This window comes from Gobio gobio (assembly GCF_949357685.1).
Source record: "Gobio gobio genome assembly, chromosome: 1".
Taxonomy (NCBI): domain Eukaryota; kingdom Metazoa; phylum Chordata; class Actinopteri; order Cypriniformes; family Gobionidae; genus Gobio; species Gobio gobio.
This window is the reverse complement of record NC_137097.1, coordinates 78344387-78357381: the sequence shown is the minus strand read 5'-3', so window position 1 is coordinate 78357381 and position 12995 is coordinate 78344387. Positions and strand designations below refer to the sequence as shown.

The following is a 12995-nucleotide window of genomic DNA, read 5'->3' as shown; positions in this document are numbered from 1 at the left end:
TAGAATCTACACAACATGTGTTGTCCCTGAACACACACACACTACATGTGTCATCTTTAACATCTCTTTTTAGAGTGCTGTTGCGTTTCAACAAATACTTTTTTTTGCTGACATACATTAATTATGTTTTTGAATGAATATAAATATTAATAATATGCCTAGATAACGTTGTAATATGATGGCTAGTTTTATTTACAATTCTAACTGTTTTCATTCAGTATTAAATAATCATTATAATATATTTTGTGTTAACCCTGGTAAATCTAAATAAACTTGCAAACTAAATTGATATTTGTTTAATATGTAAGCTTTTCATATGTACCAGGCACTTAATAAAATAATTATAATGATGATGATGATGATGATGATAATAATAATAATCTAGTCAACCTAGTCTTTAACCCATTTAATCCCACCACAAAAAATGTTTCATTTCTAAGGCTATAAAAATGTTACTGAATGATCTATCAATGCATTTCCAGCAGATATTGAAATAATAAAGGGTCTCAATGAAATATGTGCAGTGTCGCATGTTTACTTCCTGTTTGTGCCAAGAGAAGAGGATGGCAGCAGGAAAGCTCCCAAAGAAAAGCGTGGTAAAGTATGTTAACATAAAGATAGGACATAGATTTTTGGTTCACATCATGTTTAAGGTGTCTAGTATTGATATATGCATTTGCAATTACTCAACTTTGTTTAATGTGGTCATAGAACTCACAAACATGTCATCGGCAACAATAGTGACCGGTGGGATAACCCATTGTATCTACATACTAATACACAAAGGCTAACTGTTCTACCTTACTTTCTACCTAATTTTACACAGACACACACACACACACACACACACACACACACACACACACACACACACACACACATGTAGTGTTTTCATCTTTTATGGGGACTTTCCATAGGCGTAATGGTTTTTATACCGTACATACCGTATATTCTATCCCCTTACACTGCCCCTGCCCCTAAACCTAACCCTCACAGGAGACATTCTGCAATTTTACATTTTCAAAAAACATCACTTAGTCTGATTTATAAGATGTTTTCCTCATGGGGACCTAAAAATGTCCCCACAAGGATGAGGATTTCGGATATTGCTATCTTTGTGGGGACATTTTGTCCCCATAACGTGATGATTACCAGTCCACACACACACACACACACACACACACACACACACACACACACACACACACACACACAGGGGTGTTTTTGTGAAATGTGGGGCCAGAGGCGTAATGGTTTTTATACTGTACAAACCGTATTTTCTATCCCCTTACACTGCCCCTGCCCCTAAACCTACCTATCACACACACACACACACACACACACACACACACACTGCCCCTGCCCCTAAACTTAACCCTCACAGGAGACAGTGCAGTTTACTTTCTGTGAAAAAAACCTCATTCTGTGTGAAATATAAGCATTTTGAAAAGTGAGGACATGGGGAACGTCCTCATATTTCACCCTCTTTTTGTAATACCTATGTCATTATACACATTTGTGTCCTGATATTTCACAAAAACACGCCCACACACACCCACACACAGACAGACACAGACAGACAGAAACTCACACACACACACACTCATGGTCACTTCTCCTCTGATGTCTGATCTCCACACACACACACACACACACACACACACACACAGACAGACAGAAACTCACACACACACACACTCATGGTCACTTCTCCTCTGATGTCTGATCTCCACACACACACACACACACACACACACACACACACACACACACACACGGTCACGTCTTCTCTGATGTCTGATCTCCACACACACACACATACACACAGAAACACACACACACACACACACACACACACACACACACACACACACATGGTCACGTCTCCTCTGATGTCTGATCTCCACACACACACACACCCACACACACGAAAAAAAAACATACACACGCACAAAAACACACACAAACACACTGCACAGGTCAAATAGACCTATATTAAATCAATACAATGGTTGATACAACACAGTATCCCACCGGTCACAATTGTGACCGATCATAAAACACACTTTTTCACACACTTTTCCATGAAAATTTCAAAAAACGATGATTGATTGTTTCAAAGGGATATTAATGACACATGATTTGGATATTTTTGTGTCTGGGAAAAATTTGGGATTAAAATGGGTTAATTTACAAAAGGTATAGAGTCTTTTAGATAAAAAAAAAAAAATACAGTATTACAGATCTATGGCTATGTCTACGTTTTACCAAAACAAAAACATTGATCTTCGTGCAATATTACGAATTTTGATAGGTTTATAAAGTAAATCTTGCATTGTGTTTAGGGTTACAATACGCTAGGTTTACGTTAACGCATTCTTGTTTACGGATCTTTCTAGGTCATAGACTTTGGAGGATTAGAAATTAGACGTATTATATTATTACTGAATTTTCTTTATACAGTTCGGTTTGGTTATAGTCTTTGCAGAAACAATTAACATGGTAAAACAGTTTTATCTAATGTGATCTGATGTGATACTTACTCTTACTGCAAGCCATCTCTACCTCCAAGAATCAAAACGAAAGAAAACATTTGACGGAGGGGAAAGCGGAGAGAACTTCATGCGCTCAGCAGAGGCAAAAAGTGTGTCTAATAGAACAGTCGATCCCGATCTACACATTCTCCAGTTCACAAATAAAGATTTAAATGAAATAAATAAAAAAAAACACTTAGAGTTTATTAATACTGCAAAAGATAATGACAAACAGCAAAAAAACAGCTTAATGGCATGCTATACTTTTTAACTAAATGCATTCTTCTCCATTGAAAAGGTTTGTGTTTTGTGACTGTAAAGCTCAAAGGAGCTATAGACATTTAAAACATTGACGTATAATCTCACATTAATATCACATAATCTAGAACATTGCTACGTAAACTCATGGAAATCACATGAATAATAATTTAAAAAAGAGTAGTTTTGATATAGCTTCATTTCTTGATCAAACCACATTTATTAGGTGACCTAAATTAGACAAATGTGGCTTAAATTCCCTAACCCAGACTTGATAAATTCTTCAATTACATACGATAAATTATTATTATTATATAACTAGTATAACTCTAAATCAACGGTTTAAATCACATAGGCTAGCTAACCCAAAAGCCCAAGCCGCCAAAAAGACGGAAAGTTGCATAACCAACATTTCCTGTAGTGAAGACAAACATAAGTGTCAGAATAACAACTCTTTTTTTTTTTTTTTTTTTTTTTTTTTTACAAAAAATGTATTATGTTTCAAATAAAAGAAGGAATATGTCTCTTTTACTGTGGTCTTTCATTAAACAATACAGTTTACATTAATTACACATTTAATGTAAGAACATCTTTGTGCCGATTTGTGAAGCTCTTGTGGTTATAACTTGCATGTGTGCCCTGTCTATCAGCAAACCTTCTGTAATAACAGCTCCAGATGGGTAGGTGCTGTTTGCATTAGGTGTGCAGCAAAATCGTTATAGAGAAAGACAGGATGTGGTACACTTTGCATTTGCCACTAACTAAAGACTACATGTGTGCATGCAGTGGTTGCCTAGTCCCTGCTATACTGAAGTCATGATGTTTATGTGTGTCACAGTGAAAACTGTTCACTGATCGGCAACAATTTTAAAACCACCTTCCTAATATCAGGTGCCCCTTCTGCTGTCAAAACAACTCTGATGCATCAAAGCACTGTAATGGAAATTTCGAACATAACAAACTACACCAATCAGGCATAACATAATGACCACCTTCCTAATATTGTGTTGGTCCCACTTTTGCTGACCCGTCGAGGCATGGACTCCACTACACCCCTGAAGGTGCGCTGTGGTATCTGGCACCAACATGTTAGCAGCAAATCCTTTAAGTCCTGTAAGTTGCGAAGTAGGGCCTCCATGGATCGGACTTGTTTGTTCGGCACATCCCACAGATGCTCGATTGGATTGGCCAAGTCAACGCCTCAAACTCGTTGTTGTGCTCCTCAAACCATTCCTGAAGCATTTGTGCTTTGTGGCGGCGCATTATCTGCTGAAAGAGCCACAGCCACCAGGGAATACCGTTTCCATGAAAGGCTGGACATGGGCTCAACAATGCTTAGGTAGGTGGGACGTGTCAAAGTAACATCCACATGGATGGAGGACCCAAGGATTCCCAGCAGAACATTGCCCAAAGCATCACTGCCTCCGCCGCCACGCCTTCTTCCCATAGTGCACCTGGTGCCATGTGTTCCCCAGGTAAGCCACGCCTTCTTCCCATAGTGCACCTGGTGCCATGTGTTCCCCAGGTAAGCCACGCCTTCTTCCCATAGTGCACCTGGTGCCATGTGTTCCCCAGGTAAGCCACGCCTTCTTCCCATAGTGCACCTGGTGCCATGTGTTCCCCAGGTAAGAGACGCACACACACCGGCCATCCACGTGATGTAGAAGAACACGTGATCATCAGACCAGGCCACCTTCTTCCATTGCTCCGTGGTCCAGTTCTGATGCTCACGTGCCACTGTTGGTGCTTTGGGCGGTGGACAGGGGTCAGCATGGGCACTGGTCAGCGGCTGTGCAGCCCCATACGCAACAAACTGAGATGATCTGTGTATTCTGACACCTTTTGGCCAGAGGAGAACTGGCACCCCGACTGAGCCTGGTTTCTCCCAAGGTTTATTTTTCTGCATTTTGTCACCTGATGGGGTTTTGGTTTCCTTGCCACTGTTGCCTCTGGCTTGGCTTGCTCAGTTGGGCACACTACATTTTCCAACTAAATATCCAAATAAATCTAATTACTAAACTAAATTAACTTTATAAACTAAATTATTGATCTAAAGCCCACATTGTCCCTGAATGATAATTGAAATGAGCTGATGACATCACCGTTTTCTCCAGAATGGCTATACGGCTGAATAAAATTATGCTGCATTATTTTCCTGCTTAACACTGTGAAGCTGCTTTGTAAAAAGCGCTAAATAAATAAATTTGACTTGAAAAAATTTAACTTGAAAAAGCGCTAAATGAAATAAATTTGACCTTTCTATCAGAACCAGCATTAACTTATTTGGGTTTGATGGGACCACACGGGCCAGCCTTTGCTCCACACGTGCATCAATGAGCCTCGGCCGCCCATGACCCTGTGGCCGGTTCTCCACTGGTTCTTCTGTAAGAGTGGACTCCTGTAGATGGTTCAATCTGCAGAGTTGCCAGAAGACTAAAGAAACGTTATCAGAAAGATGGAAGAAAACTGTACATTTCTCGTCTATTTCCACCCACTGCAACTTATACCAACGACGGAAATAAGTGCAGTTCCAATAGCAAAATATGTGGGAGAGCGTTGCTATAATATGACTATATTGTATTGCAATAGGGAGCACTTCAAAGTCAATACCAAATCAAAACTAGTTAGCACAGTATTCGTAATAGAAAGGATTTAATGACACAATCTGGTTATGGTTACACTTAAAATAGCTTCAAAAAGGATGTATGAGATGATAAACTTATACCCTTCATCGTACACAGCATGAATAAAATGTTACCTGAGGGATAGAGAGCGAGAGAGAGAGAGTGAGAGAGAGTGAGAGAGTGAGAGAGAGAGAGAGAGTGAGAGAGTGAGAGAGAGAGAGAGAGAGAGAGTGAGAGAGAGAAGAAGAGAGCAAAGAAGAGAAGCCCCACTGACCTCAAGAGACAGAGAAAAAGAGAGAAAAGCAACAGTTCCAATCTTCTTTTATCTACTTCTTGACCATGTGACTGAAACCAAATGTGAAACTGACCAATAAGACCAAACTTCCCCCACTGTAAAGGTGTGACCCCATGTGGCCTACAGGCCTCTCTGTTGTCTTCCAGCTGGCCCTTCTGATAAGGAAATGGTGGGTGACAACAGTAAAGCAAATTTCTTTGTTGGATTTCAAATATTTTTGATTATTTTCAATTCCTTCACTTCCTTGGAGCACTTTTGATAGAGACTGACCACTGCAGACCGGGAACACCCCACAAGAGCTGCAGTTTTGGAGATGCTCTGACCCAGTCGTCTAGCCGTCACAGTCTGGCCCTTGTCAAACTCGCTCAAATCCTTACGCTTGCCTTTTTTTCCTGCTTCTAACACATCAACTCTAAGGACAAAATGTTGTTGCCTAATATATCCCACCCACTAACAGGTGATGAAGAGATCATCAGTGTTATTCGGTTACAATGTTATGCCTGATCGATGTGTATATATACAATAGTGGCCAAAAGTCCGGCCTACCCTTTAACCAAATACTAATAAAATGTGACAAAGCTGTAATAATGCTATGAATCATGCCAAATTGTTTGATATAATTTTTGGCTGTCATACAAAGAAATTATGAACACTAAATATTAATAACTGATTGCAAATGTTTGCTTTTTTCCTCTGAGCTTTTTGTTTTTCTATGCATTTTTTTGCATATAAAAAAAACCTGCAGCTGTACTGTGCCTCTTTTTCAGATAAATACTTAACCAAGTTTAGTGTTATGTTCGTCCCTCATATTTACAATATTTATCAAATATTGTCCTCATATTCTAGATTTGATGGTTCTGTAAGTCAATGGGTTGAAGTTGGAATTGATTTCGTCTGCGTTGACTGAAAAAAATATAGGATGAACTTTTATGGGTAGTTGACTCCGTCATGGTGAAGGAAGTTGCACATGGCTTGAGGTGTTGGCCGCAACTGTGTGGCCGTACCCGATTCCTGGTCCCACACATGCACAACAACCAGAAAAGCAGAAGCAGGAAGAAGGGCTGATGGTTTCTCAGTTCAGTGACGCTGAAGATGCAACTTCCTTCCGAGTTGGAATGAGGAAAATTTCAGTCTGACTCTGTTGGAAGAGTCCTCTCTCCTGGGTGGAGAGTAAAGACATAACAGGCTGCGGTCAAGGCTTGCCGGTGCCCATGGGCCCTGGTGGGGTCCCACACGCACATCCACCAGAAGAAACAGCAGTAGAAGGAAGAAGAGAGAGGTGGGATCTTTGCGAGGACCTTTTAACCTCTGAGGATAGCTTCTCCTCCTAGGGATCACTGAGCCAATCGTACTTAGGCTCTCGGAGGGAAAGTTTTACAATCCTTTGTCTCAAGCAGATCATTTGCATTTGAAACTGGATTGGCAAATTGAAATGCCTTGATTTCTTAGAAAACCCAAGTAAACATTACTTGACTGGTTTGAGTACCATTTAGAGTAGCAAAGAAAAAAGAAAAAATTTTGAGGTGGAGCAACTCCACTCATCATTATGGTGATCAGTGTTCCCTTTGGTTGGGCACTTGGAACAAAACACAACAATGGTAACAAGGTTTTTTCTTATTTATTTTTCTTATTAATAAGACCTTTTTTTCTCTTTTTTTTACAATTTGCTGTCGTTTACTGACAAAAGACAAAAGGTAAAATAAAGCAATTAATTTATTCATGCTGCAATGCACTCTGGGAATACACTTCCTCAGATCACAGATAGATTTAAGTTGACAAAACTTAAATGGTTTAAGTAAGAACAACTTGAGGCAACGAGTTTGCACAAATGAATGAAGTAAACTGAACAAACATGTTTTGGAATTTAATTGAACTAAAAACAGAAAATTGTATGAATATACCTTTTATTTGCTTTTGTCCCTTAATTTTCTAGTTTAACCAATAAAAAAAAAAATGTTTTTACATAAACTTAACTTAGAACTTTGAACTTAAATATACTATTTGTAATAACTACAAAGTCATTTATATTACAAATTATTTTAAGTTAAATGAACTCAAATTTTTAAGTTCACATTGCTTAATTTTTTATGGCAACCAGTTTCTCGTTGGAGAAACTGCCTTCGTTTATTGCCATCATACAGTCAATCTTCTCCAGCATCTGATCTTCAGTCTCAATGTTTTTGAACAAATGGTATCTGTGTCCAAAAAGGCTCTTTAAACTGTCATCATCTTCATTGGAATCTTCTCCAAGTCCATCTCCTCTGGTGAATTCTGGATTTCTCTCCAAAAGTCTTTTTATGGGATACCATATAAAATATACCTATATATTTTTTCATAAACACAGACTACCCTCCACCCAGTGCTGTTCTATCCAGAGTTACATTTGAACACACATTGTGTGTTAAATCTACACAACGTATCAAAATACAATCAACACACTCTCTATTTAGAATGTGTTTTGCAATAAAATATGAACTCAATAAGCACATTGTACTTATTTTTTTTATGTAAGTACATAGTAGTTAAGGCCACCTAATATAAAGTGGGACCAGATCATTTAAAAGGGAGATTTCAGTCCACAAAATGAATGCAAAATCCATGTCCAAAGGCATGCATGACAAAAGAGGGAAACCAAGTAGGCTAATAAAATCAATACTATATGTGAGTGGAAGTTTACCAAAGAGGAATCTCCAAAACTATTATGATAACTCACCCTTCAGTTTTATTTTGAGCTTGACTTTCCAAAGGTGATTTGATAATCCAAAGCACAATGTCTTCAACACAACCAACAAAAATTGCAGCAGCTGCTCCAAAAGATCCTCCACACTGCCTCCAGTCACGAGCTCGCTTTGCACTGTATGGTCGTTTTGCTTCAACTTTTTGTAAAGCTTCTCTTTTGTGTTTTTCTTCAGATTCTTTTAAAGCTTCTTCCATTTCTGTCTTGTGTTTTTCTTCAGCTTCTTCTAAAGCCTTAGCCACTTCTTTCTCAAGCTTATCACGAAATTCACGCTCTGCTTGTTCTCTTGTTTCTTGCTGAATTTTCTCCTGCAGTTTTTGTTTTTCTTTCTCGTGCTTTTCCTCCAGGTATTTTATGAAGTTCTGTTGCTGTTCTCCTAAAGCCTTTTCTTTTCTTTCATTCTCTTCGTCAAACTGTTTCTGCCTCTTCTCCAGTTTTCGCCGAAGCTCTTCTCGTAGATGCTCATCAGTTTCTTTCTTGATCTTTTCTTCTTTCTTTTTAAACTCCTCTTCTCTTTTTCTCAGTTTATTCTGCATCTCTTGTCTTTCTCTCTCATTTGTTTCCTTCATTTGTTCTAGCTCTGCTTCATTTTTGGTTCTCAGCTCTTCTTCTTTTCTCTTGCTCTCTTCTTTTTTCTCTTTCATTATTCTCTCTTGTTCCTCTTTGATGTTCTTCTCCACCAGCTGGAACATCTCATTGTCGTAGAAACTCCCTCTGTTTGCTGTCACCATACAGTCAATCTTATCCAGCAGCTCAGAAACCTGCGTCTGATCTTTAGTCTCATTGTTATTGAACACATGGTATCTGTGTCCAAACACCTGGACGAGGTTCTTCACACTTTCATTATCTTCAATGAAATCTTGAATTGTTGTTTCTCCAAGTCCATCTCCTCTGGTGAACAGCACTATGGTGTACATTCTGAATTTCTCTCCAAAAGTCTCCTGGATCATCTTCACTGTGTCTTTCTCCTCTTGAGTGAATCGTCCCAGTTGAATCACCAGCAGAAACACATGTGGTCCAGGTGCCGCCATTGAGACGCACTTCACAATCTCCTTCCTGGTCTCAACATTATCAACTCCAGTATCAAACAGGCCTGGGGTGTCGATCACAGTGATCTGTCTTCTGTTGAACTCAGTCGTTTTTTTCTGACACTCTCTGGTCACAGATTGTGAAGTCAGTTTTGACGTAAAAGCTTGTCTTCTCAGGATGGTGTTTCCTGTTGCACTCTTCCCATCACCTGTCCTTCCCAGCAGCACAATCCTCACATTATCATGTGTTACACCTGCTAACAGCAAGAGCAGACCCATTATTACAGTGAAATTATTCAGAGAGACATAAAACAAACATATTTTTTATCTAGATGGACTTTTATCCTTGTGCTGACTATTGTGGAGTTCCCACTTATGTGGCCAAATGTGGACTGTGCCAAAATCTGAGGGGGATCTGCTTAATGTCTCACTTACGTTTACGTTTACGTTACTCATTATGAGGACAAAACACAGCAGTCAGACCTTACAAGGTTTTTTTACAGTAAAATATTGGCAACACTGTTCCCAGTAATTTACTGTTAATTGTAGTTATTTACTGTAATCTACTTTACAGTAGGTTACTGTAAAAATACCATAAATATGCATTCAATTAAAACTTGAGTGAAACTCATTTCATTTGCAAAAACCGACTGCCTTGAATTGGCCAACTGCCATTTAAATGTATAAACTAATATTATAACGTGCTAGTAATGTCAGCATAATATTAATAGTGTGCGGACTCATCTGCCGATATTTTCCTTACAAATGCGCTACGAAGGCATCATTTATGTCTTATATATAGAAATATAAAACTCACTGACAGAAGCTGCTTTCAACTTCAAATGCTCACGTGTGTTTGGAGAAGAGCGCTCGCACATGCGGCTGTGCACGAGTCCGACTCCGTGTAGTGTTTTAACGCATCGCAAAATGCTTTTATGACGCGAAATTAATGTAAATAGTCAGTTGTGTCTTGAGGGATTAAACAGACAGAACAACCCACAGACTGATCTACTCTTCATCACAATGGTGACACACAAAACTCAATTTTACGGTAATTTGCTGGCAACAGTGTTGCCATTATATAATAACTTACAGTTTTTACAATGATTCTCAGTGCCGCCGCTCCCACCACGCGCTGCGCGTAGGGCACCAAGTGCTGAGGGGGCACCACAATAGGACTATATTAGTGAACTAATGTTAATAGTGAATGAAGGTATAGGGTGTGATTGAGAACACAGCCTCTGAGTGTTGACTTTGAGCGCTGTTAACTCAAAGTATATTCCTGTAGGCTATTTTCTTGAAAATGACAACTATTACCCAGAATGCATTGTTTCTATGGGGAATTACTGTTTTCATGGAAAATAGTGTTACTGTCAGAATTGGGCTGTTTTTTACAGCAAGGTTTAACAGTGGAGACTTCATATATGCTTTCTTTTGACTGATCTAAATCTAATTTCATTTTCATAATTCACATTTGAAATTTACTATGTAACATTACAACGACTAAATGTATTTATTGAAATATAATAATAAGAAACTTCAACGCACTAACTAGTACCTGATGGAGTTTTCATCAAAGCCTGTCTCAGTTCCTCTATTTCAGCTCTGTGTTTGCTTCTCTCCAGTTCTACTTGAGCCTGAAGGCACATGAGAGTCGTGTAGCATCTTCCATTGTTCTGTTTTACTATATTTTCCACATCCTGCAGTAGAGCTGGAACCTGTGAGCTGTTCTCCAGAACAAAACATCGACCTCCAAATGCCTGAATAAACGTCTCAGTATCTGAAGGAGAAACCGTGTTCATTTGACTAGCCATATTCTTCTCTTGGGTTATGAGGACCAATGCATGTTCGTTTATTCTTGAACTGAATCTCTTCTGGACCTTCTCTATTCCTGCTTTGTCTTCATCAGTCAGAGGACCAAAAGGAATAATGAGGAGGAAAACATGAACTCCAGGATCACAGAGAGACACACAGCGGAGAGTCTGACGCATCACTTCCTCCTCTGAGAGCTGATTGAGAGCTGGAAGGTCCACCAGACTGATCAGACGTCCATGTACTTTCAAATCTCTCCTCACACACTCTTTCTCTTTCTGATGTAAGGAGGGAAGATACTTCTTTTTTCCTCTTATACGTTTTGATATGGATTTCTTCAGTGTTTCATCGCTTCCACACAACACCAGGTTAAGCTTCTGTTTACTTGTGACTCTTACACCTTAAACAGCAATGACAAAATGTGTTACTTTTTAGATATAACTTTTTTCCCTGTTGAATTAAACAAAAGTCTGTCTTCAATCAGTCTGTAAACATACCCTCTGGATGATCATACTCTGGAACTTGCTCTGTATTACTCACTGTTAAAAAAAGTGTGAATTAATAACAAGTCTCAAATTCATGCATATGTTAGTTTTTATTTTATATCAAATTCACTCATTCACGGTACGGATTCACTTGTCGGTGCGATATTTCTGTCGCGCCGCACTCCACTTTATTCCTATGCGTGACGTAACGCGCCCGCAAAGCATTCCGGGAAGCGGCGCTGCATTTGAAAAAATGCTGCGCGTCAAAAAAGTTGTCCGAAGCCCATCTTTATACAAATGAATCTGTTGAACGGGACACGACTATCGACTAGAAGTAGAGCACATGGAGACTGGGGGAAGGGTCTCGTGGGTATAAAACACAACATTCCCCTCTGGCTCAAAAGCACGGCCATAGCGGTAAACTTGAGGAACGCTCAACAACATACAATTGAGGGGAAGCGTCACAACACCACGCTTCAGTCGTGCCACAAAAGTGGATCTGTACCGTCACACCGTGTCCTAACTACACGCCATGCTATGCCGCGACACGCGATAAAAGGTATCGGACCCACTTTATATTAGGGGGCATTAACTACTATGTACTAATGTTTTAATTAATCATTTGATACAATACACTTATTGTGTACATACATGTTTTTCTATTGTACTTACATTTTGAAAAATACCTGCATGTAATTACACCTGTAATTAATTTCTGTAGTTACATTTGTAATTACACAGTTGACGCTTCCCTTACACCAAACCCTACCCTTAAACTTACCCATACCATCACACCTGTCCCTAACCCTACCCATATCCCACCTCAATATCAGCAAAGGTGTTTTGCATTACAATTTGAACACAGTAAGTACATTGTACATATTTTTTTATGTAAGTACATAGTAGTTAAGGCCACCTAATATAAAGTGGGGCCAAGGTATCTTTTCCATGTTAATTAGAGCTTTTGGACAACTGGAATCTGCTAGAGACTGGAAAATGCTCGCAGATGTTGGTCAACGGTTTATTTTTCCACCCGAGATTGCCACCTCTAACCTTCAACCAGATATTGTCTTGTGGTCTGGATTGGCACGCCTTGTTCACCTGATAGAGTTAACAGTGCCATGGGAGTATGCTGTAGATGAGGCGTATGAGAGGAAGAAACTGCGGTATGCTGATCTAGCCACTGAAGCGGAACAGCGAGGATGGAGAGTCCAGGTTTACC

The 12995-nt window shown here is 39.3% G+C and overlaps 1 protein-coding gene across 1 annotated transcript; it reads right to left on the bottom strand.

Annotated features, from left to right (window-relative positions):
- Positions 1-7788: 7788 nt before the first annotated feature.
- On the bottom strand, positions 7789-12307 carry LOC307123258 (GTPase IMAP family member 8-like; the record flags this gene model as incomplete). The annotated part of the gene is made up of 5 exons (XM_079811735.1): positions 7789-8002; positions 8425-9730; positions 11035-11688; positions 11786-11827; positions 12298-12307. The coding sequence occupies 5 exons, from the start codon at positions 12305-12307 to the stop codon at positions 7789-7791; spliced, it is 2226 nt and encodes a 741-aa protein (XP_079667861.1).
- Positions 12308-12995: the final 688 nt, after the last annotated feature.